Here is a 27,130-nt window from a genome sequence, read left to right as displayed (position 1 = left end):
TAGACAATCATTATACCTGTGAATAAAGACAACTTTCTTATTCACTTGCTGATATTTATGTCTTTTATTTGTTTTTCTTTTACTGCTCTGGCTAAGACCTATAGTACAATGATGACTGGAAATGTTGTGGGAATATGGTAATGTGGCTGATTTTGTGCGTGTTTATATGAGTAAGTAGTGTGCTACCTTCTCTATTCACAATTGATAAATATGTATCTTTTTAGTTTTACAAGCCTGTTGTTTATAGTATCTAAGTATATCTGACCAAGGGAGTGAGTGAAAAATGACTGATATTATTAATCTAGTTCATTTAGAAGGCATTTGCAAAAAAATCCCTGCTCTGTTATCCCCATGAGCCTGGGAGTTCCATTTTCAAACTCTCCTGAGATCAGGAAATGGGGTCTTTACACATAGTAATTGACTAATTAAATGTCTAATTCAAGATTGCCAGACTCGCTCTACCATATTATCCCTATTACCTCACTCTTTAAATTTCACTGTAACTCAGTTCAGTTCCAATATCAGAAGATGGAAAGAAAACTTTTATTCGATGATGTAAGAATTATAAAGGAAATGGCATTTAAAAATGAATCTAAAAGTTGAGACTCTCTTAAATATCGAAAACACAAAAGTTATGAGAATAGATAAGGGAAAATATATGAAGATGAAGTGAAATGACCAAAGCAGAGGGGAAAAATACACACGTGTTCAGGGAAGAATTGAAGTTCAGTTGGTTTATACTAGAAGGAGAAATCTATGTAGAAATGAGAGACAGAGATAGCAATGTAGGATGGGTACATGTGGATATGCTGACTTCATTAATGATAGGTTTTATTATTTCTGTTCAGATTGGTACAATCATCTAATTGGGTACCTTTGCTCCAGCTTCTACCTGGATCAAGCCATTTTTACTCATTCTCCAGACTTAGCTTCTAAAATACTTTCTCTGGGAAGCTTTGTTAACATCTCAGATTGTTATTAAGGTCTCATTGTCAAATGTACTTATATGTTGAAGAACAGTTCTTTTACAGCTTTACTTACTGTTGTAATTAAATGATTATTTGGTTAACCTTGCTAGTTGGTAAGTTCAGAGAAATGGGAATCCCACTTAAAAACCAGTTTTAAATTTTTCTTAATATAGAGAAGTATATGAATGAATGCATTCTCCCTGAAAAAAAAAATGTAATAGAACATTTGTTCATCCTGCATTCCCTAAGAACAGAGCTAAATGAATATTATTTTGAGGACTGGTGCTGACAAGATGTTTGACAAGGTACTACTGAGGCATGACTAATAAAAAATATGGGAGTTAAGGCCGGGTTGGGGGGGGGGAGAACAAAGCTGTTACCTATAATCACTAATGTGACAAGAATAAATAAATAGAAATTGGTGAAATCAATTGCATGGAAATGACTCATGATGAGTTTCCTGGGAAACTAAATACATTCATCCCCAGAAGTAAGAACCACATGCTGGCTGGTAAAAAGATGACTGGCAATTCCTGGAAATAAAGTTGCTTTGGCAGCAGGAGGTTGGGAGCTGAACGCCTGAGTTCAAATTTCATAGGGACATTGAGTGTAACAGAGGGACAAGGAATGCAGCAGGAGGAAATCAGAAATCTAGTTGGGGCAGGATCTAAGAAGGAGATAATGGGAATCTGGTAGAAAGTAGGGCTGCTTTTGTAAGGAACTGAAGACCCAGAATCCCTGTTGCTGGAATATAGGGAGAACCTTATCTTGATCCTGATAAATTCAGAGTGGTATGGATATAGATACACTACCAAATGTAAAATCGATAGCTAGTGGGAAGTAGCCGCATAGCACAGGGAGATCAGCTCCATGCTTTGTGACCACCTAGAGGGGTGGGATAGGGAGGGTGGGAGGGAGACGCAAGAGGGAGGGGATATGGGGATATATGTATATGTATAGCTGATTCACTTTGTTATAAAGCAGAAACTAACACACCGTGGTAAAACAATTATACTCCAGTAAGGATGTTAAAAAAAAAAAAGCTTTGAATCCGGCCTCTGTATCCCAACACCAAATTAAATCTCAGAGACAGAGTTTTGGGTGAAGTAGAAAAGAATAGCTTTATTGCTTTGCCAGGCAAAGGGGGACACAGGAGGCTAGTGCCCTCAAAACTGTGTGTCCCAAGAACTGGGGGGGAGGGGAGTGGCTGTAAGGAGTTTTATAATCAAGGGGCAGGGTTACTAATAGGGACCGTGGTGCATGCAGGGCCCACATTCCCTCAATCCAGAGATCATCTGGTGTCAGGTGATGAGGGTTGAACTGTGACCTTCTCTGGAAGGAAGAATGCTTCATCAAGTAGTTAACATCTTCCATTTGGTGGTGGTTTTAGTTCTGCCGAAGAGCTCAAATATATTGTTATGTGTTTCCCTTGAGGGGGAACCAGGACTCTGCCCCAAGTCTGTACCCGGTGTTTCTTGACTGCTCTTCCCTTATCTCTGCATCCCCTCCCTTTCCTGGTTAGCAACGGTTTGAACCTGCCCTTTGGAACTCAGGAAAGGGGACACAGAAAGGCTTTTGTGCCCAGGAACTCCACAGGGCCCTGCTCAGTTTCAGAGGTAGGGGTTGGCTGTTTCTAGATTGTTGTATGGGATTGGGACAGTTTCTTGAGAAATAATGATAAAAGTTTTTATACTTTGATACTTATATATTTAAATGAGACTTTATTATATTTAACTTCAGCACCAGTTGTGATATTACAAATTTATTCTTTCCAACATTATAATTACTAGTTGTGTGTGAGTACTTCACTTTATGGCTGTATAAATATTATTGAAACTATCCCTGATTCTTCTTTAAAAGTAAGTTTGCTTTTTAACTAGAGTACTTCCGGAGGCCAGAGAACCACTTTCACATCTGAAATATGCAGGTAATTTTTAATCATCAGAGGCTGCTCCGACTTAACCAAAGTGGGCATTTGCATAAGGGGATAACTTGGATTATCACATTTTCAAAACTTATGGAAGTTATAAACAAAATATGATTATGTTCATAGGGGAGCAACCCAATATTACTATTTCAATTTCTGTCAGGGATGTCAAATAAAATTTCTATATTTTCTCTCATTATTTTGATCCCTTTAGATTTCCCAGTAATAGTCTAAAAACCGTGAATATTTCCCAAGCATTCTAATAGCGATGATGATGGTGATGATGATGTGGAGGAGAAGAAGAGAGAGAAATGACTGAAGGGGAGAGAAGATGAGATCGCGTGGCACAACTGAAATTACATTAAAATGAAATAAGAGGGATTCCCTGGTGGCGCAGTGATTGAGAGTCCGCCTGCCGATGCAGGGGACACGGGTTCGTGCTCCGGTCCGGGAGGATCCCACATGCCGCAGAGCGGCTGGGCCCGTTGGCCATGGCCGCTGAGCCTGGGCGTCTGGAGCCTGTGCTCCACAACGGGAGAGGCCACAACAGTGAGAGGCCCATGTACCTCAAAACAAAACAAAACAAAACAAAACAAAATGAATTGATATCGCCCCTTAAAGATTTTGTCAATCTGGACTTCCCTGGTGGGGCAGTGGTTGAGAGTCCGCCTGCCGATGCAGGGGACACGGGTTCGTGCCCCGGTCCGGCAAGATCCCACATGCCGCGGAGGCCACAACAGTGAGAGGCCCGCGTACTGCAAAAGAAAAAAAACATGAAATAGGAATTAGGAGTTCTGTTGTTAGCCTTACCATTAACTTCCTGAGAGACCAAGAAACGAATGCTTCTAGTTCTCAAGTTCTACATCTGTACAATAAGTAAGTTCAGCTTGGGGATCTATACAGTTACTTGTGTCACTCATATTTAATGTACTTAGGAAGAGAGTGAGACATTTTCATTTCCTTAAAGAAATGCCATCTTTGGCAAGTCTGGTTCTCTTTGAGCCACTCTCTTCTTAAATGCTAAAAGGACCTTAAAATATAATGAGCAAATTCCTCACAGGTCTGCTTGAGGGTATAATGAAATACTAACGCTTAGGAAATTTCTTTAGATTCCTTGGCTCTACACAAAGATAGCATTTTATTTTTATGTTTGGCTCATTTACAGCAAGTTATATTTTTAGCAACTTATTATTTCCTGAAATTATATGTATATTTATAAAAACTTAGAAAATAACCATAAAAAATCAAACAGTAACCAATTTCATGGTGAGAGGCAAGCAACCAAAACGGACATATGGGCATTTCTAGAAGCTCATTTTCAGCTGCTTTGAGTTTGAGACTTGGGAAGGCATTGAGATGAAACAAATGCCTTCTGAACCTGACCCTTCTAGAGCTTCTAGAGCAGCCCATGTATCTGTTTTGGTTTTATCTCTTAGGTTTAGGCATAACCTCCTTACATACACTTAAGAGAAATGAATCAGACTAGAAACTGGTTGTTGAAATGCAAAATTCAGATACTTTTGCCAACCAAAATGAGGCTAATTCAATGATAGTTAATGAAAGATCATAGGCATTTTTTTCTCAAGTTTACAAATGTATACTAGTCCTTCATTTACTTTTTTTTCATATGAACTGGAACATATGAACTAAATTATTTCCTTGTTTTTCCTAATTCTGTCCTTCTCCAGATGCAAACACATGGTCAATTGTTCATGAGTGAATTCAGCTCTCCTTTGCTTCAGAGATTTATAGTCAGAGAAAGTTGTGCCTTCAGTGAAATTCCAGGAAATTACCATATTAAGACACTTAAAATTCTGAAGACATTAGTTTAGACCTTGCACAGAGTTAGGATTTCAAAGCCCATTCACAGGGGAATATTGATCTTTTCTTTTAATCCCACAAATGGACAAGAGAACAAAATTAGAAAATAAACAGATAACAAACCACCACATTGTTTTTGAATTAAGGGGTTTATTACATTTAATTCATGTGAATTTCATTTTGAGGAGAAAATCTATTGAAATAAATTCTATCACAAATGGTGACATTAGACGTTAAATTTGGTTTATTGTTCAGTTTACTGCTGGCAATACATTTTTAAAAGGTGAGAAATCAGTAGATATCAGATAAAAATAAACTACAAATTTTAAATAAAAAGAACCTCATATGGCTGTAAATTAACACCATTCATAAAAATTCAAACATCAAAGAAAAAAATGGATGAAAATTTGGAAATATTTTAAAATGCATAATGATGATATAACCCAGTAAAATTTGAGAGGTACAGCTGTTTAGAAGGAAAATTTTAGATTTTAAAGTATATATAACAATTCAAGAAAGCTTGAAATCAATTATTTTAGTACTTTATATGAGGAACTTAGAAAAAAAATAGCAATTTAAACCAAAAGTAAATTTAAGATAAAAATAAGAAAGGAAAGAACAGAAATCAATGAAATAGAAGTCAAATATAAAACAGAGAAAAAAAACAAGGTCAAAATTTAGATTTTGAGAAAATCAATTATTTTAATTTTTAAAAGAAACATCATATAAGAAAAGAAGTAACCAACAGCTTCACAAAATTTAAATAATTATTTGGAAAAATATTTATTTTTCTATATTCCAAAGCAGAATTAATTTTTTTTTCATTTTTTCCAGTAGGCAAGGTAAATATCTTAGCCTTCCTTATTCTCCCTCTTTTCCAAACACTTCCTCAAAATAGCCCTGTTGGCAAACTTAAGAGTAACCACAGGATGAGCAGGGAGCAGAACTACTCTTAGACAAAGTGGAAAGTTAATCCATTTGTTTTCAAAGGGTATAGAATCTTAGTTCATAACCTCTGCACCAATCAAAGAGGCTCATGGCCTCATTCTTTACTAGTTTATTTTCATCTTTAATTCTACATTTGTATTAAAGTGAATGATGAGGGTTATCAGTTGAAGGAGACTTCCCAGGAACTCAGAACCTGGTCAACCCAGCTCCAGTCTTGTATTGATTATTCTGTACAGTGTAGGTTTCCAGGGGCAGCTTTTTTTTTTTTAAGAAAAAAACGTAATTATAAAACTGGGCATTTCCAAAATATGTGTGGTCTTTACCGTGGAAATATTGACTTGCAAGTTTTTTTGTTTGTGAGTCTGTATTCCTTAGATATGGATCCAATTCTTTCTGATATGAGAAGTGTTATTGATAGATTATAGTACTTTTTCAACTGCACCCACTTCTGGAAATTGTTGATCAAATCAGGCAGGGTCAAATTAATTATTTTACAGAAAATTTTTGAGGATAAAATTTTTCTGAAAATTTTTATTTTTTCTTTATTTTTGAAGGATATTTTGAACTGATATAGGCTGACTTTTTTAAAAAAACTTAAATCTTTAACTTTCTGTTTGAGAATATCCATTAGGTTGTTGTTGTTGTTTTTAAATGTACATATCTCTTAAAATTCCCTATATATTTATTAGTTATATCCATCTTTTTCTTAAATTATTCACATATCCATCATGAGCATTTTAGCCAACTAATTCTAATAAGTGTGTTAAATGTGAATTTCCTCTTATTGATTGTTATTCTTTTGATGGGGACAGTAACACTTACATACTTTCTGACATTTTTTTGTAATGTTTTATTGCATTATGACATTGTATATAAAAGAACAGTGTATCTTGTAGTATAAATATTTATATTTTTGTACACATATGATTATATAATTATGTAATTGATACACATATATACACACAAATATATATATGAAAATATTTTGATTTAATGTTTTCAAGAGAATGTAAGTCCTTTTTTCTGCATGTTAGATGGGTCAAGGGCTTATCAGTAATGTTCTTCTAATAACTGAGTTAGGCAGGCACCGTCTCTATTTTTTTTAATTTTTTAATTTAATTTAATTTATTTTTTATACAGCAGGTTCTTATTAGTTATCCATTTTATGCATATTAGTGTATATATGTCATCTGATTTTAATCAGCTTGATTGAACCTCTAGTTTGCCTATACTTTGACCAGGTATTCTGACACTCCCTTATCTGAGCTCATTATTATATTTTATTTCAGCTGGGAGGGATATTGGCCCATAGTTTCAGACTGTTTTAGTTTGCCTTTGAAGTCATTTGAGTTTTGTACATTTTAGTTACTGTATTTTACAGTTTTTGCATTTTTCATTTTCATCTTTATATATTCAAGCACTCTGTCAAAATTCTTAAACTCATCTTTAATTTCTTAAGAAAAATAACCACAATTATTTTTGTGTATATTTCTAATATGTTCATTATCTGGATCTCCTGTAGACTTGTTTGTACTCTATGTTGTCTCTGTTCTTGTCTTGTTTTTTTTTGCAGTATTGATAATTTTTAATCAATTACTATAGGTAATTAGAGGTCTATTTGCAGAATTTACTCTGGAAGTACCAAGCTGGGGTAAGATTAGTAATATTGTCATATCATCAAGATGGATGTAATTCAAAGGTTGACTTCAGTTCCTGTGAAACATATTCTGTTTGTATACCCTTAAAATTCTAGTGGAGTTTTAAAATCCTATAATGTTTCAAAATCCTAGAATGTTTACCAATATCCCCAGTTCCTTGCAATGCCATGGGAGTCTAATTCTGTTCATTCACACTATGAGCCCATTGACGTTTTTGGATTTAGTGGGCAACTCTAGGAAGAAATCAGCCCAAATACCAACATTTCTTTTGACTTAAAACCTCTCCTAATTTTGATCTAGCAGTTCTTAGCCTGGTAATGCTCCAGTGTTTGTGCACAGATTATTTTATCCAGTTTTACTAGCGTTCTAGTAGTGATTTGAACTACCCACTCTGATGCTGACAAAAGTTATACTTGGTAAATGATATCATGTTACACTTCTATATATAAGGATGGTTGGTAAAAATATTTATTTTACAATATATGCAAAATTATTTAGAATAGACAAGAAATCTGGTGTGAGAATTATCACTGGAAGTCGGTTCCAGTAAATTTAATAGGTGGAGAGGAAACCTAGGATTAATGTCATTAATGTCATTCAAAATTCAAACTTCAAAATGATGGAGTAATGTGCAGCCATTAGAAATGCTATCTAAAACTATTTACCAAATGACTTAATTGCCCATTGTAAATTAATTGCCCATATATTCCCTGAACATACCAGGTAACTTTATATCTCTCTGCTTTGTCCATTCCATTTTATTTTTCCAAACTTTTGCGATTCTATCCTATACTACTTCTGTTTTTGCTTTTAATAGGAGGTTCCATCTTTTAGGAAAATTGTGAACATCAATTTCTCTGTAAGACTGGGATCTTTGGCCGGATCTTGAGTCCCTTTGAACTTCCATTGCCTCATGTTTAAAAAACAAACAAACAAACAAACATGTAGCACACAAAAGTTATGTTCCTCTGAGTGCTATTTAAAGTTCTAAAGAAATAATGACTTGAAAATCTCTTTGAACGTTTATTTAGCTCAACACAAAGATAATGCCCTTTTATTATTAGATTTGTCTCCTTTTCAAAATGTGTCCAACAGCAATGTACCATTTTCTGAAATCTGTGTCCTATAAAAAAGATTAGCACATGACTATAAAAAAGTAAAAGTAAAGGATATCCATTTTTTGCTGACATAAAGGTTGTGGTTCTCAGCCATATATAGCCTGAGCCACTGGAAAGCATAGAGATAAAAACTCACACATCCTGAATCAAAATTCTTCACAACAAGAATAATTGGCTTCCTTCTTACATGCTGTAAAAAAAATGACTTTCATGGAAAAGTACTTACTGAGATTCAAAAAGTCGGTCACTTTTACCAACCAACTTTGGATGAACTTAATAGAAGTTATTTAAGCTTTATATTTAGTATTTTCTGAAAATATACAGACACAAGTTAGATTTATATTTAATTTTTGTTTTATGTGCAAACCTAGAACTATACCTAAATTTTATTCTTTCTCTCTGCATTCCATACATATCCATTAACTTTTGTGCTTTTCTTCTCCTGTGAAGAGAGGTATAAGGACACATGATTTAAAGAACAAGGCTTTTATAGCTCTTGAGATGTTTATTTGTACTGTCTAACAATAATAACATATATGGATGCCAGAATAAATGTGTTTATTTACTTAAGATAATTAGATACTGTTAAATTTTGAAGGATATCTAATAATTGGATGATTTCCATCACCAATGCAGGTATATGATTTAAAGTTTAGGTTTGTTACTTAGTTTTACATTCTACAAGACCAAATCTGTAAGTTAGGTTGGGTGGCTGGCTGCAGAGTGAGTGAACAGCCAGTCTTTGGGGACCATGAAGAGGGTTGTTTCTTGTGAGAATAAAATAGTTGTCATTTGGGGTTTCCCTGGTGGCGCAGTGGTTGAGAGTCCGCCTGCTGATGCAAGGGACACGAGTTCGTGCCCCGGTCTGGGAAGATCCCACATGCCGTGGAGCGGCTGGGCCCGTGAGCCATGGCCACTGAGCCTGCATGTCCGGAGCCTGTGCTCCGCAACCGGAGAGGCCGCAACAGTGAGAGGCCCGCGTACCGCAAAAAAAAAAAAAAAAAAAAAAGTTGTCATTCTGCCAAAAGATCTAGACATCCAATAAATTGGTCTTTAGAAGCCAGATCCACAGATAGGCCGAAAATCAAAATAGGTTGGGTGGCAGAATCTGGATCCATAGCCCAAGGTAGGAGAGCCCTGGACTCTATAACCCAGGTGTCTGAAGCCACTGGATCCACAGCCCAGTGGGTAGCAGCTTCTGGATCCAGAGCTCAGGGAGCAGCCTCTGCTGGACCTAAAGCCCAGAGACCCAGCATATATTGTCTAACAGGGATGGTAGAGAGTGGAGGTCCTCGGACAGTAGCAAGATGTCTGGCAAGGACTGGACACCGCACTGAATGCCTGGCACATTGTGGGCTCATAGCAGGTTTCCTGACAGCTACTGTAGAGAGAGGAGTCCAGCTGGCAGGTGCTGGGAGAGTACAGGTCAGTGCTATAGACCAGGTTGCTGGAGTAGAAGGAGTCTGGGTAGTGCAGATGACTCCCAAGGGAGATGGAGGAGAAGTTTCCAGAACAGCAGTTGTAGGACATGTTGACAGGGGATGTGAGTTCAGCTGAATTAGACTGACAGTATTTTGTGGCATTAGACTGAGAATATTCTGTGGTATTTATATACTCTCAGAAACAGGTGTTTACAGCTACAAGGCCACCATTCCTACATGTCTGCTCCCTCATGTGCATAGTATTACCTCAATCATCATTTCTGTAATTGCAGCTGCATAGTTCCCTACACATTGTATTTATGGGTGCTATAATAGTTTTGGTTACAACACAAAGCCAATAAGCTAGTCATGTCACAAATGCTATGACCGTTTTATATTAATGACCATCCCATCACAGCCAAGAATGTCCCTCCTTCCTGGTATACGCTGCATGTGTATCTGAGTCTGGCTTTGCTGGGGTATGCATTCCTTCTAAGGGTGGAGATCAAAATGGTACCATCTTCCTTTTTTATTTGGTTAGAGGCATAGCTTTGGCCTTCTAAAAAGCCTTCTAAAGATTGAAACTACTTGTGACTATTCATTTTTTTCTCCAAAATTAATTTCCAAGTATTAAATATTAATGCAGATATATCCAATGGAGAAAGCCCAGCAATGTTACAAATGGAATGGAGGAGAGCTACTAACAGAGGGAACCCTGGATCTAAAGCCATTGGATCCACAACCCAATGAGTAGCAGTTTCCAGATCCAGAGCTCAGGAAGTTGCAGCTGCTGAACCTAAATCCCAGAGACCCAGGGTAAGTTTTCCAGCAGAGTGTGGAGGTCCTTGGGTGGTAGCAGGATGTCTGGCAGTGACTGGACACCACACAGGATGTCTGGCACCTGGTGGGCTCACAGCAGGTCTCCTGACTGTAAAGAGAGAAGTCCAGCTGGCAGGTGTTGGGAGAGTAGAGGTCAGTGCTGTAGACCAGGCTGCTGGGGTAGAAGGAGCCACGGGAGAAGCCTGGCTAGCACTGGTAACCCCCAAGGGAGTGGGAGGAGAAGTTTCCAGAGCAGCAATTGTAGGACATCTTGACGGGAGATATGAGTTCAGCAGAAATACACTGAGAATATTCTGAGGTCTAAGGTCATCTTGTGGACTGGGTAATTATATACTCTTGTCAATGGTTTGGCACAGTACTGGTGCAATCCTCTCACATTTTTCACTCTTCTTCTGCATGTGTGTAATTCATTAATCGTCTCTGTAATTGCAGTTGACTAGTTTCCTACTTATTCTATTTACTGGTGCCATGATTTTTTATAACACAAAGCCAATGACCATTCCTGTACAGAAATTCTAGGACAATTTGTCAGTTATCTTCATCCTATTAAGGACAGGAAAGCCCATTTTTTACTTCCTGGCCATGACTCCATGTATATCTACTCCTGCTTTGCTCTGGGATTTCTTCTGTCACTTTTCTACCATGTCAAGTGATCAGTGGCATAACTTTGTCTTTTATAAGGATGCTTCTAATGATTGATTCTACTTGTCACTACTGATTCATATTCTTCAAATTTATTTTCCATCTATCACATATTATTATACAGTGCTCCTCATATCCAATGGAGGGAAGAAAAATAACACATAATGAGAAATGGTTAGAAACAGAAAGGAATCAGGCAAACATTTAAAGACAAAGTTACTCCAGAAGACTGAATTAAGATGGAACCACAGGAAGAAACTGATTTGTGGCACGTGAAGAGGGAGTGGGGATAATGATGGTAGTTTGAGAAACTGGGAAAAGGGATGAAGAGACAGGGATTTCAGGTATCTCTTCTACTTGCTTTGAGACTATGAATCTAAATGCTGTTACAAAAAAACACTTCAAAAATGAATATAATTTATATATTTTCATATATTTTTATTTACCTCATAAAAATTTTAAAAGAACCTGGGTTCTGCATCCTAGAACAACTCAGGCTTTTCTCTGCTCATACTGTGAATGATTTTTGTGCATTTTTCAAAGTCAGTTCCTTTTCTGTAATTTCTTTCAAAAATATAAAATATTTTCCCTTTGTCACCCCTGTTCTCCATTTTATTTTTTCTCTTGTATAATATAATAGCTGAGTGCTAATTTCCAGTGGGCTAATTATATCAGATAAACTTGCACTGAAATAAACACAGAAATTCTTTAGGATGAAGGAAAATAATCTTAAAAGGAAACATTAAGTTTCAAGAAAGAATAGAATATTTGCTAGTTGGATTCTCCAGGAAGCAGACACTGAGACAGGAATGGAAGAACAAAAAGTTTGTAAGAGAGTAACACTTGTGAAAGAAAAAAAAGCCATTATACCACCTTGTTCAGTCATTGACAAGGGGCTGCCATGAGAAAAACCTGACCTTGGCTTGAAATCCGAGGCAGATTCCAAGGAAGCCAACAGAGAAAGGCTGTCAACTAACCTCACTTGTCACATCTGGATAGCTATTCCTTTTTTGAAGTGATGTGAAGTGAGTTCCAGTGCAGATCTGTACCTGTCACAGTCCACCATTTTCACCTTGAGGGTCAACTTATCAGGAGAGAGATTCTCCGTAGCTCTGGTTGGCCTCTTTTCCTGAGGGGAAATGTTCAAGAGTGACTGGGTGGGATGAAACGCACTCTGTCACTGCATTTGATCTTGGAGCTGAGATGGATACTCATTATTTCCCTCCTTCACAATCCATTAGAAATTTGCTTCACCCTCAGCTACCACTTCTATTGGTCTCAGTGGATTTCTTGGTGGTATTACCTATGCCCTTTCCTAAGAAGTATGAACACTGATAACCATACCCTTTTCTTGCTATAGTTACTGCATATGACAAATCACATCAATTGGGCGGGAATTTTCAAGGGCCATCCAAGTAGATCGACTGAGCTCCACACATACTCCCTCTTACCTTCACTGTGTAACAGTAACCCTACTATTTTCTACTAAACAGGATCATCTACCCTTGGATTAGATGGTAACTCTTTTTTTTTTTGCTTGCTGGTACCTGAAACAAGGAACTCGAAGTGCTCAGCCAGCAGTCATAATTGTAGTTCAATGAGACCCTTGGTATGTCCGTTAGAAAGTTTATCTTTGGGAACAGGTCTTCTATCCTTGGAAATTCCAGTTGCAGAAATAGGAAGCACAAAGTTCTTAAACGGGTCATTGGGGATGACAGTAAGTGGATATTTGGGACCCAATCTTTGAGGACATTGCTTCCATGCTCCAAGCAAACTTCAGCTTTGCCGTCAGTGGGGCTATTTAATGCACTATCAGGCAGACAGCTTCAGGGTCCTGTGGTTTTTGATATAACTTGTGGATCCCATTTCTTGCTGTCTCTACTATGAAGTGGATTTCCTGATTAGATGCTGCCTTGTGAGGAATTCCATGCTGGTGGATCAAGTTTTTCATCAGCTCCTGAATAATATTGCTGCTGAGATAAGCACAAAAAGCAGAGGCTTACTCTGAATAGGTAGTTATGTGTTTGAGGATGAACCACTGATCCTTTCAGGGCACAAGGGGGCCATGTTAACTTGCAACCAAGTGACCGGTTGGTTTCCTTGAGGAATAGTGCCATACTGGGAGTTTAGCATTAGCCTCCATTGCTGACAGATTGGACATTTGTAGTGGCATTAATTATATCAGATTTGTAAGCGGGAGCTTATGCTGTTGGACCCATTCATAGCCTCTTTGGTCACTTATTCACATGCTCATCTTGCCAGCATGGTGAGGACTTCTGGCAAAGGCAAGCTAGCTCGACTGACAGTCATTTTGTCAACTTGATTTTTTAGTTCCTCTTCCATGATAGATGCATTCTGGTGGGCATTGAGAAGAAATACAAAGATCTTGACACTTTGGACCAACTTGCATATATCCATCCATATGTCTCTATACCAGATTTTATTGTCTGAATATTATATATTCTCCCTTCCAGGTTTTTAACTAGCTGCTCAGGTCAATTGCAACTGTCCAGGAATCTAGATGTATCATCAACTGGGACCACTTTTCTCTTTTATACAAAGTGGATAACCAGGTGCTAGACATATGATTCTACACATAGAGAAAGCATATTTTTCTCATCATGGTGTTTAAAGGCATCCATGCAATGAGCCAATCCATCTGCAAGCCTTGCTTGGGCTTTTCCCTTCCTCCTTCAGCTGATCATTTGAGGCACCAAATGTGACCACATATGTGATCTGAGAAAGAGGTGGTGGTGCAGTGCTGGTCGGTGACATGGAGGTCTGGGCTTCTGCTCATGGAGCCTGCTTTCTTGTTCTGCTAGTGTTCATTCCTCTATGAGCTATTTCTGTCTTACAATGGATTGGTACTGAGTCCACCTGACTTCATGACTTGGAAGTTTCAACAGAACGCAGCTCACGATGGAAGCTACAGATGCATGATCACTTGTCCCAAAGTCAAGTTTTGTACCTCTACCAGGTCCAAGTAGTTTCCAAGGATCTGATTATCCAAAGATATGTTAATTTTCAACTACAGATTATAAGACCTTGTTCTACAACTTTATTTGCCTGCATTGTGATTTTCCCACTGAGGTGTGCCGTAAACTTCACATTGCAGTTTTATTGTATTTTTATTTTTTTCAATACCACAGATGCCACCAACACCATATGGTCTGCCAGATTGTTTGACCCAACCAGTAGGGTTGCTTGCATCTGAGACTAGACCTACAGAATCTTTTCCTGCTCCTGATCTAAAGGAAGCTTTGTATTAGGCCAGAGAGGTACTTCTACTTGGGGAGTATGTTTGTTCCAGAACCCCAAAAAGCCTACCAGATGCTCTGCTACTTTATTTGTAGTTGGGGATTTAAGAGATTTAACTGTTTGTTATATTTTTTATATTTTTTATATTATTTTATATATTTAATATGAATATATATAAAATAAGGAAATATAATGACATACTATTTTACATAATATTTGACAAAAGTTTTATTTTATAAAGTATTTTAAATGTTTAAATAAGTAGAAAATAAAATGAAAATGAGCAGGCAGAAAGCTATTTTAACAGTATGAATAAGAGAAGATGAATCCTAAGATTAATGTGATCCAAAACTCAAGATATCCAAAACAATGAAGTGAAAGAGACCAATTATACCTCTCTAGCTGATTTTCCATTACTAATCCATACAAATTGTAACTTGATTTTCAATAATTTCCTGAACACAAGTACCTTTGTACCTCTCTGCTTTGATCATTTTATTTCACCTTCTCAGAATTCTCTTTATTCTCTCCCATGTTGCTTGTGTCTTCACTTCTTATATTAGTCCTCATCTATCATATAGATAGATGGTTTTATTTGGTTTTATTGTAAGACTGGGACCTATAGTGAACCCTTAATCTGCTTTGAGTCTTCATTTCCTTCTGTGTAAATTAACTAGTTCATAAAATGTGTGTTTCTCATAATTCTTATAGTGATCTGAAAAATGATGAATAGGAAAATTCTTTGAACCTTGTTCTTTATCTCTGTATAAAGATACTGTCTTTTGGCTATTTTCTTTAGACCTTATCAATATGTTATCTATACTAGCACTATGCTGTTTTCTGAAATATGTGACCTATAAAATGTCAGAATTGCAACATAAAACATAAAAACAAGGAGTGTGTAAACGTGTGTTGCAATATGAATGAAATAGCGACTTCTGATGGTTTGAAAGCCTTGTTTTTCCAGCCATGTTTAATTTGGATCTTGGATACAATAGGTGAAAATCTACATCTCATGAACCTAATTAATTCTCACCAAATATAATTGGCTTCCTCTTTACACCTGTGAAGAAATCAATTACATACAAAGATACTCAATGAGATGAAGGGATATGTTTTTTTTGCCACCCAACATTGACTGAATCAAAGAAAGCTCTCTAAACTAATGTACAAAACTTTTCATATAACCTAAAATTTTTCCCCATTCAGTTGTATTTTCCAAATTGCTTGCTTTTCTCCTTCAGTCAGCAAACATCAAGGCCCCATATTCTTTGAAGAAAATGTGCTCTATGCCACTCCTGAGATTATTATTCACGTGAAGTTTATACATGCAATGTAAGGATTTCAGAAAACAGAAGTTTTGAAGAAGAAAATGTTTAAACCCTCAAATAAATTAGTTCAAATCTCTCAATATTAGTTTTTCAAAGTTTGCTTTCAGAGGTATAGTAAACGTTAACTCAAAAACAGCCTCCAAAAAAAGCAAAAGGAAAAAAAACCCACTTAACTAGTTAAAACTAACAATAAAATTAGTAGCATATTTGCAAGCCAGATTGAATGAGTTTATTAGATTATATTCATTTAGATTTTTATCCATTTTGTGAATAAAATTCATGAACAATGATCCCATTAATTTATTAACATTAATTCATTGTTTGTTAACATGAATTTCATTAATTGATTTAGTAATATATTTCATTCATTTTACTAATTCCGTTAATTTATTCCATAAAATTAATCATTAAGTTCAGTATATGTGGCAGACAGTTTTTTGGTCAGTATTTTACGAATGGAAAAAAGATGAAGAACAGGTGATATTCCCGAAGATCATGAAGATGATAGAAGCTCTGTATAGAGGTTGGACACATTGCTCACATCTGAATGTTCCACAAGCTGATCAATAGAAGGCAGATCCACAGATTGGTCTGTAACACAGTGATTGGCAACTCCTAGAGGCAAAGTAGGATGGACGGCAGAACCCAGATCTATGGCTCAACTAAGCGAAGGCATAGACTTCATAACCCAGGGGTCTGAAGCCATGGGATCCAAAGCCCAGTGTGTAGCAGCTTCTGGATCCATAGCCCAGGGAGAAGCTTCTGCTGGACCGAGAGCCCAGAGACCCAGGATAAGCTGTCCAGCAAGGACTGTACAGCATGCAGGTCCTTGGGCGGTAGCAGAATGTCTGGCAGGGACTGGATAGCACACAGGTTGTAAGGCACCTGATGGGCTCATAGCAGCCACTCTGGAGAGAGGAGCCCAGACGGCAGGAGCTGGGAGAGCAGCGGTCAGTGCTGTAGACCAGGTTGCTGGGGTAGGAAGAGCCACAGGAGGAGCCTGAGTAGCACAGGTGGTCCCCAAGGGAGCGGGAGGAGAAGTTTCCTGAGCAGTGATAGTAGGACATGTTGACAGGAGATGTGAGTTCCAATGAGTGACAATGAGAAGATTCTGAGGTTTAATGTCACCTCCTGGACTGGGGTGTTTTTATACTCTTAGCCATGGGTGTGGCATTCTACACAGTCACCTTTCTCATGCTTGTAATCTCTCATCTCTGTATGTGTATTCAATAATATCTTCTGTAATTGCAGATGAAAAATTCCTTTCATCTCATATTCATGGGTGAATTCACCATGTTGTTAAAGCACTAAGCTAATGACCTGTTCCAAAGTCAGAAATTCTATGACTACATGTCTTTGATGCCATCTCATCATGACCAGAAAATCCCCTACTCTTCTCGCTGGCCAAGATTCTTTGTTCATTTGACTGTATATTGGCTGGAGGCTTCTTACCTCTAAGGGAAGAGATTAAGATGAAGTAAATTTTTTTTGTCAGTGGAATAAAGGTACCCTATTTGCCACCAATGATTTTCTTTCCCTAACTTTATTTCATTGCCTAAAATTATTTTTATATATTTTATTATAAAATTGCTTCTCAAATTCTTTAGAAAGAGAAAATAGATCAGATAAACTGAATAAGAAATATGGTGGATTACAGAGATAAACCAGAACAAATGTTTAGAGGCAAAAATGACTAAAGAAGTTTACTTTGAAGCAGAAACTGAGGGGATGCCAATATGTGCACATGTGAAATGACTCAGAGTCAAATATTTTAGAGTCAATTGGAGATAAGCAGTGACTTTATGGGGTTTTCTTTCTCTGTAGTTTAAATTAAAAAGTTCAATATGAGTATAGTTTATGGCTTTTCATATATATATTGTCCCTTTTGTCATCTATATTTAAAATTTTCTAGAGGTCTTTCTTCTCTAGAACAACTCCCAAGTAATACCTTCTGAACATTTCTACCTTCAGATTCTTTCATATGATTTTCTTTTTCACTTTAAAACATACTTTTTATCTACTCTATTCCTTTAAGATTATTTTTCCACTGTAAAATATCCAAATATCTTCTTTTTATAGAGCTTTCCATAACAGGTAAACCTGAACTAAAATGAATATTGAAGGATTTTCTCAAATTAAAAAGACAATAATCTCAGGGGGAAATTTGGAATTGCAGAAGGGGAAAAGAAGACTGAAATATGAGTAAATTATGTCTAAATACACATTGTACACAACACTAATTAAGTGGTTCTTAATATATAAGAAGAAGTAAACAGTAATAAATTAAGAATGATCATTAAAATCTAAGATTTTGCTTAAAAATTAAAAGCCTGGAAAAAATAACAAAAGAGTAAAATTATAGCATTAAACCATTTTATTACTCCTCAAATGCATGAAAGGAGACAAAAAGAAACATAAAAGATGGATTAAATAACAATAAAATAGTAAATATGAAGGTAGAAATCTGACTGTATCAATAATTAAGTTAAATATAATATGACAAATAGTCCATATAAAAGACTTAGAATATCAGACTGGAATGAAAATCAAAACTATTTTCTACATAAAAGAGATTTTCTTAAATATGAGGAAACAGAAAAGGAAACATAAAAGATATATCTGGCAAAAGAAACAAAAATGCTAGTTCTACTTTATTAATTTCAAAGTTTGCTATATGTTAAGAAGTTTATTGTATATTAATCAAGATATTTCTTAACAATCAATCTGTCGGACTACCAGGAGGATACATATTACTTCATTAGTTATTTAAATGTTACACTAAGACCACACCATCCAATAGAGTAGGCACTAGCCACATATATCAAATTCAATTTGCATACATTAAATTAAATTAAATTAAAATTCAGTTCCTCAGTCATATTCATCACATTTCACGTGCACAACAGATAACGTGTGGCTAATGGATACCAAATATTGGAAATTGCAGATAAAAAGTATTTTCAGCATCAAAGAAAGTTCTCTTAGGCAGTGCTGCCTTAGGGATCACAGCCGATTTGTTGATTTGTTAATATAAATTCATATTTTTACTGTTTTCTGTACAATGCAAGAATGTGAGAAATCTTAAGGCCATTTATCCTTACACCAATTCATGTATTATTATGTTAGTATTTTCATTTTATGTATGCTTATGCATATTGATAAATATTGGTCCCCATGTTTTTACAGGCAATATTTGCTTAAATGTACCCAATATATATTTTTTATTTACTCTTTATTCTTTCCTACATTTTTTTGCTATAGGTTAGGATCATTTTGCTTTTGACTATGTATAACTTTTATCTATATATTTTGTGCTGGAAGGCTAGTGACAAGTTCTCGAAGTTTTCAATTGTCTGAAAATATCTGTATTTCTATTTCCTTTTTGAAACAGATACTCACTAGTGATGTATTCTAGTTTTAAATTGTTCTTTCTTCACAAATTTGAGGCTATTTAATTTTTTTCCTACCTTCCCCTTTCTATATGTTTAGAGTTCAGTTGTCAATTTTATTGTTGTTGTTGTTGTTTTTGTGGTACACAGGCCTCTCACTGTTGTGGCCTCTCCCGTTGTGGAGCATAGGTTCCAGACACTCCGTGGCATGTGGGATCTTCCCAGACCGGGGCACGAACCTGTGTGCCCTGCATCGGCAGGCGGACTCTAAACCACTGCGCCACCAGGAAAGCCCTATTGTTGCTTTTTTTTGAAGGTAACTTGATTTTTTCCCCATAGGTTGTTTTACATTTTTTTTTCTTTTTCTTGTTCATCAGTTTGACTCCATTGTGCCTAGGTGTGGGCCTTTCTTCATATTTGTCATACATGGGATTTGTAACATTTCTTGAATTTGTGAATTGATTTTCCTCTATTTGGAAAATTCTCTCTGGATCTGTTTCTATTCTATGCTTCGTCTCTTAGATTTGGTGATGTCTTGACTTGTCAATGGCTGTTAATTTTTCATTGAATATGAACGTGTATATATATATTTATATATATGTATATATACATGTGTCTGTGTGTGTGTATATATATATATATATATATATATATGTATGTATACATACACACACAACTTGTTTTAGGACTCCAGTTGAAATTTTTAGACCTTTCCATATTCTCCATGTTCCATATGCTCTGGAATGCTGTTCAATATTTTTATGCTTTCTTAACTTTTTAGTTTGAACATACTCTTCTGAACAATCTCTAATAGTTTCTTCAGCTATGTCTAATTTATTTTTAATCCAATTGTAACCAATTCTACATTTAATTTATTGCATTTTTTAATATTAGAATTTCTACTTGATTCTTTTAATATGTTTCAATGTTCTGCCAAAATTTTCTATCTTTATTTCTTAAGCATATGGATTATAGTTATTATAAGATCTATGTCTTACCTTTCTATTTACTGAATCCCTTGTAAGTCTGTTTATACCACATAACACATATTTTGGTTTTAATAATTTCTTAACTTCTTGAAGTCTGATAAATTTTCCTTGGATATCAAACTATAACTGTATCATCTATATATTCATCTATATTTACATATTCATTTATAGCTATATATTCATTGGTAATTATAGCTATATAAAACTATATCTATAACTGTATCTATGTGGGGATCCACATCCTACAAGGGAATCAATCTAATTTCTGATTCTGAGATATTCTATTCAAACAATACTCTTCCACCAGTTATAGTCTGAGTAAGAAAAATATCTGAGGTCCTCTAAAATTTGTTCAAATCCCCAACTTTGTAGGATTTCAGAACCTATTCCCATGTGCATATTGATCTTTTTCTTTTTTTTTGCGGTGCGCGGGCCTCTCACTGTTGTGGCCTCTCCCGTTGTGGAACACAGGCTCTGGACATGCAGTTTCAGCGGCCATGGCTCACGGTCCCAGCCGCTCCGCAGCATGTGGGATCTTCCCAGACCGGGGCACGAACCCGTGTCCCCTGCATCGGCAGGTGGACTCTCAACAACTGCGCCACCAGGGAAGCCCTGATCTTTTCATATTATCTTTTTTATCTATCACAATCAAACCCTAGTCAATAAACACTTTTATCTATTACAATCACATAAACAATAATAATAAACAACTAACAATAATAAACATAGCTGGATATCAGAATCAATTAATTTATTAGATTATAATGACTTTTCACACAATTTTGGAAGAAAATACAATGTCAATTCTATCTGCAATGCAGACTTTAGACTTTATTTTGAGTTAGTACTTTAATAATAAAAATTGTTAGATAAAGTTTGTCAGCCAACGTTCAGGACCAGAGATAAGGTGACAATTTGATAATTAGAAATAAGAGGGTAATTCTTCCTGTAGATGATGAAAACAATAAAGGTTATGAATAGAGTCATTGAAGACATTGGACAAGATTAAAAATTATGTACGATGATCAGTAGGAGCCAGATCCACAGGTTGGTCTGTAACAAGACTGGACGTTCCCAGAAGTGAAGTAGGATGGGTAGCAGAATCTAGATCCATAGTTTAGAGAAGGGAAACCACGGACTCTGTAAGCCACGGGTCTGAAGCTACTGGAACCACAGCCTGGTAAGTAGGAGCTTCCAGATCCATAGCCCAGGGAGCAGCTGTTGCTGGACCCAAAGCCTAGAGACCTAGAATAAGTTGTCTGAGAGGGCCTGCAGAGTGTGGAGGTTCTTGAGTGGTAGCAGGATATCTGGCTAGGTCTAGACAGCACATAGAATGTCTGATACCTAGTGGGTTTACAGCAAGTCTCCTGACAACCACTGTAGAGAGAGGAGCCCAGTTGGCAGGTAGTAGGAGAGCAGGAGTCAGTACCAGTACCAGTAGACCAGGTTGCTGGATAAGAAGAGCCACAGGAGGAGCCTGAATAGCACAGGTGGTCCCCAAGGAAGAGAGAGAATTTTCCAGAGCAGCGGTTGTAGGACATATTGACAGGAGATGTGAGTTCAGCTGAATTACAGTGAGAAGATTCTGAGTTTGAATGTTACTCCTGGACTGTGGTATTTATATATTCACAGTAATGGGTGTGGCACCTTACAGTAACATCTTTTCCATATTTGAGCCCACTCATTTGCTTAAATGTAACTCAGTAATTCTTTTTGTAATAACAGTTAACTAACTCCCTTCATCTTATAAGTGAACAACTCATTTTTATAGCTCTATGTCAATGAATTATATCTATGTTACCAATGGTCTGACAGCATGGAATTAATGTCTACTTCATCATGGCCAAGTAAGCCCTTCTTATTTTCTTGGGCAATAACTCCTGTATATCTACTCCTGGTTCGGCTGGGGAAGGTTTTCTTCCTAGAATGGGAACTGCAATGCTGTCGTCTCCCTTTTGTGCCAATTGTCAAGAGGCAGAAATCAGGTCTTGATGAGAAACCTTACAAAGATTGCCTTTATAGCAAGCCATTGATTCTCACTCTGCAACATAATTTTCCATCTTACTTACTTACTGTTTCCAATTTGCTTAAACTATTAGCAGTGCTTACTATGTCCAATCTAGAAGAGCCGTATAAAATATGCCAAAGGGATTGAGAGAGATCACTAGGAATGGGGATGATCTTGAATAAATTTTTTAAAATTGTTTAAAAAGTTAATCAATTCTAAAGAAAGAACAGACCACTATGGACATATGTGAAGAAAAACAAAGTGGGAGATACTATGGGGATGAAGTGAGGAAACTAGTGACAGTGGTAGAAAGAGGGACAAATCTGCCAGGATTTTCTTCTAACCCAGTGGACGAGCTATGGATACTCTACTTTTAATTCAACTAAATCAAAATTGTTTCAAAATGAGCTCAATTCATGAGTTTTGTAGATACATTTATATTTGTAAAATGTCCTAGGGTTTCTCCTCCCACGATATTTCTGAACCTGATCACAAAATTTTGAATGCCTTCTGAGTATTTCCAAGGCCTTGGTAGAGCCCTAATTAAGTACATGATTCTGTCCCAGGTTTCTTATTAAACGTGGACTCAGGTTTTGAAAACCTTGAAGTTTATAACTTCAGGGTCCTTTTATAGCACAAAGAATACAACACTGTGTATATAATAGTAGATATAAATATGAATACTACTTTAGAATAAAGAATATTAACCAACAAAAACCTACAGGTTGACTAAAGACACAAATATTACAAAATCAAGACATTAATATATCATCTATAAACTTTCCCCAACATTTCTTGGCTACACAGTCCTTGATCGCCTCTACGTAGGATGATCGTTTTATCAACATGATTTTCTTTGGAAAGAATAGAAATATAATTCAGCTTTTCTCTAGAATTGTATATCAAAAAACACTTAAATTATTTTCAATGACATGGAAAGTTTTCTTTCAACATTGCCATTTGTTATAACTAATGCTGCACCTGTAACATCCTCCGTTACTCCTTCTTGGTCAGAGCTTCAAGCCTGGGGTTATGCTTAGCTCTGCCAAGGTGTCCTGGTTCACCTCCCCTCTAAGTCTTCTGGCCCTGGGGTTTGGGGACTTGTGTGAAGATTAGCTGCAAATAGCTGTGGACCCTAGGCTTTAGTGGCCTCCTAGCAGGTAGCAGAGCAGTATATTGGTTCAAATCCTTCTTCTTGAGGTCAAAGCTCCCTGAGGTCCTGAGGTTCATCAGGTTGACTCTGTTGGCTAGAGGTAGTAGAGGCAGCTCTCTGGATTCATCCACAGCCCCAGAACTACCACAAGGACACAGAAGTGACACCCAGTCCATAGCAGCCCAGCTGGAGCAGCAGCTTTGTCCAAGCTTCCCTGGAGGAATACCAAGAGAGTTTTGGAAAAAGTTAAGCAAAAGAATCCTCAGGAGGACCCTCACACTTAAGCTCCATTAGGTTAAATCTGTCTCTGTCTTTACCTTAGATGCCCTGCCCAAAATGTCTGAATATGTGCTATTGATGTTCTCTTTGAAATATCAGGAACCTACGTGGAGTGCCCAAATCTCCCTCCAAGATACCTTCCATGGCAACGTCTCTCTCCTGTGCTCCAACCAAAGCTTTGATCATTACATTGTTATAATTTATTGTTGCTTTTGTTATTTGTCTCTGATCTTCTTTAACTCTAAGTTAAAATACATAGGAACATATCTGACAGATTTATCATATTCTTTGAGTATATTACTATGTTTCTGACAATTTCAAGAGAAACGCACTGATGTAACACACACCGATGGTCAAATATGTGTTATCAGGAATTCAAGAAGTTAATGTTGTGGCTTATGGCACTGAATTGCAGCTTTATTTAATAAAAATACAATAAAATTATACTATATATGCTTAAATTATCAACTTTTCCTCAGTGTAAAAATATGTTTAATTGCCACTTAAAAAAAGAAAGCACTATCCAGCATTTTTATAAGTCAAAGGAAAGATAAAATAGCTGCACTCACATCAAACAGCTACTTTTTAAAAGCTTATCTTTTAATTTTCTAATTTTTTTCATATGGACTCCTAGCCACTGGGGTAAAAATCCTAGCCCATGCAATGTTGTGAAGACCATGCCTTTCTCAAATCTCTGTTTCCTTTCTTGAAAATAGTTGCCTTATCACAAGTAAGAATGACTTTTTACTGGCTTAAGGCAGGACCAGTGTTAAGTAAAATAATAAATTCAGCAAAATTTGTCTGTAGTGACACAACCTTCTGGCTGCAACGATGCCCTTCTCTCCTCAGTACACCTCTAACCATCCTTACATCAATGTGGTAATCAATGATGCCAGCTGAAATAATACATCACAAACTCTCAGGTCCTCTATCAAATCCAACCTACATAGGTTTGTTTATTGCACAAGTGCGGGTCTCCATAGGCTTTTATTAAACTCCAAATTAGTTGCCTATATTTAAAAATCAAAAGAATTCACATAAAATGTGGATTTATGACTTCCAAAATTTCTGAAACTCTGGCTACACCGGGCTCCCTTGCTTGTCGTTGCCTGGAAGTGCATACAAGCTGCTCCATTCGTATGGGTATGCTTCCTTCTAATTCCCAACAACTCTAACCATGCTGCTAATTTCAGTTACCATTAGCCATTGAGCTGGCACTACTATTTTGTTGTGTTAGTTAATGCCTCTATCATAAATAGGAGAATGAGAGATGAATTAGAAGCTTTGAGTATTAAGACAATTTGTGAAAACCAACTCCCTTGTGCACTTGAGGGATATTCTTCCATGTTTAATAGGAAAATACCACATATCTGTGTTGATGGGCTGGAATATAAAACATCAATTATGGAACAAATCACAAGCCAATTGGACCACCTCACTTACATTGATGATCCTCTGACTTAAATTCTTCAGATGCCAGAAGAATTTGAGTTGGTTTTTATATACTGGGCAAAGACTTAAATCAGTGGTGTATTACTGCTGAATATGCAACAAACCATCCTGAAAAATACATAAACAATTAAAAATAACCCAGATGATTGAACTCCTTCCCAGACCACTCCACATGTGATTCTGATTGTTAAATCAGAATTTAACCATTGTTAAACTAAAGGTTTAACATCTAGCTGGTAGCCCATAGGAGATGCTTGTAGCTGTGTGAAATCATACTACGTGCCTGACATGTGTAACCACTTTTGTATAGGAATTGTCTTTCCAAGAATATAAAGCAGAACATTAAAAAGAGAGAAAGGGAAATCTAGTTTCTGTTTATAACATCATAATTCTATTGTAATGGGAGGTTTCTGCTAATAATATGCAGTACCCCTTCTTCTTGTTACTGAAGAAATATAATAGCTGTTATGAACACTGTTGTTTGGGAACGTTGAAGATGGATTTAGTAACATTAATATCCATCCTGCAAGATGCGGCATCTTAGGGATTGAACAAAGGCTGCGTGTCACTACCCAGTGGCACAGTGCAGATGGCCTCATGATGACTAGTAATGACTGACTATAAATACAGGAGAGAAGAGCAATTTTGACAGACTATGATAGCTACAATTGGGAGGCAGAATAAAAAGGTCTTTTTAGTTAAAAATCAGATGAATGGCATGTTGAATATATGAGTGGAACTGAAACAGTCCATGGCATATAGTAGACACTCCATAAATATATGTTGATTGACTGAAAAGGGAATTTAGATAGCAAATATCTTAAATGAAATAAAACATGTAAGAAGGTTATGCAAATATTAGCTACTTTTTGTTTGTTCTTTCTTTGATAGGGTAGCTGAGTGAAGGTTGACTATACCTATTAACAGATTTGGAAATTTTTCCCCTCACAAGTCATGCTCAGATAAGACTTATAGGCTTGGATTTATCGAGCTGGTATCAAGTCCTGAGCTAGTGGAGAGTAGTGAGATGGGGAAAGAGAAAATGCTAGAAGACGTGTGTGTGAGCACATTTCCTCTCCTGCCACGTTGTGGAGGTTTGACCTCTTCCTGATCTGGGGTTGTCACAATCCCCTGCCTCATTTCTTTTTGCCCAAAGTCTTTGCTGATTGAAGACATGATGAGTGGCATACAGAAGGCAGGCCCATATTTACTCTCTATTTAGTCATCTAACCTCTGGAAGGTAGCATAGGATTGGATGAGCTTCCTGTTCATAAACTCTCTTCATCTCCAGATGTAGGGGTAGGCGCGTTGGGGGAATATGGGTGGGGAATACCTGGAGGGGAGAGCAGGAAAAAGGATGCTGAAGAGGAAAAGTTTATCCCAAGATGTTTCTGGATTTTCAGAGCCTTAAAAGTAGAGGATACTTGAGATTTATTTGTTTCCTAGGCTGTTCACCCCTGTAATTAGGTGGAGCCCTAGACAGGAATGGAGCCCCATTTTCTCTCGAGCAGACTGGTTTTGCAGTGCTAGGTTGGCTGAACACAGCGGTAGTTGGATGATTGGAGATACAGACATAGCAGAGGCCATGGTTTCCCAATGTCTGTTGGAGACAACAGGAGAGAGTTCTGACAACTGAGAAACCTCTAATTTAGGGTCTTTGTTTTGGTTTTCTCACTTAACTTGCAGGGTAAGCTGCTTAACTCTATTTATTTTCACATTGCAGTACTCAAATTCTATGATGCTAAAACTTGGTTCTGGCAACAACACTGTCAGAATTCTGTCCTAGACGAGTACTGTCCTAGACGAAGTAGACTAAGGTTTTGATAAGAGTGGTTAAAGGGCTGTAAAGCATAGTTTAGTCCATTTATTTCTAGGGAAGTGTTATGCACAGGGTTCCTTCTTCCTTTCTTGTTATCTTTTTTTATATT

The 27,130-nt window shown here is 36.8% G+C and overlaps 2 protein-coding genes and 2 pseudogenes across 2 annotated transcripts; all 4 read right to left on the bottom strand.

Moving 5' to 3' along the window:
- Window positions 1-1,446: 1,446 nt before the first annotated feature.
- On the bottom strand, window positions 1,447-9,970 carry LOC101334898 (keratin-associated protein 13-1-like; annotated as a pseudogene).
- Window positions 9,971-10,771: 801 nt separating this feature from the next.
- Window positions 10,772-10,950, bottom strand: KRTAP23-1 (keratin associated protein 23-1). Its single transcript, XM_033855238.1, is given in 2 exon segments — window positions 10,772-10,836; window positions 10,839-10,950. Coding segments are annotated over 2 exon segments (177 nt in total).
- Window positions 10,951-16,495: 5,545 nt separating this feature from the next.
- LOC101333461 (keratin-associated protein 13-1-like) lies at window positions 16,496-16,999 on the bottom strand (annotated as a pseudogene).
- Window positions 17,000-21,335: 4,336 nt separating this feature from the next.
- LOC101334328 (keratin-associated protein 13-1-like) lies at window positions 21,336-21,851 on the bottom strand. The gene has a single exon (XM_004314789.4). It carries the CDS (start codon window positions 21,849-21,851, stop codon window positions 21,336-21,338), a length of 516 nt encoding a protein of 171 aa, XP_004314837.3.
- Between the last annotated feature and the right edge of the window lie 5,279 nt (window positions 21,852-27,130).

Source organism: Tursiops truncatus, chromosome 4 (assembly GCF_011762595.2).
Source record: "Tursiops truncatus isolate mTurTru1 chromosome 4, mTurTru1.mat.Y, whole genome shotgun sequence".
NCBI lineage: Eukaryota > Metazoa > Chordata > Mammalia > Artiodactyla > Delphinidae > Tursiops > Tursiops truncatus.
Note: the sequence above shows the minus strand (reverse complement) of the source record. Positions and strands in the feature narration are given on the sequence as shown.

Coding starts and splice junctions, on each gene's coding strand:
- LOC101334328 (XM_004314789.4), bottom strand. CDS start 21,851: ATGTCCTACAACCGCTGCTCTGGAAAATTCTCTCTCTTCCTTGGGGAC.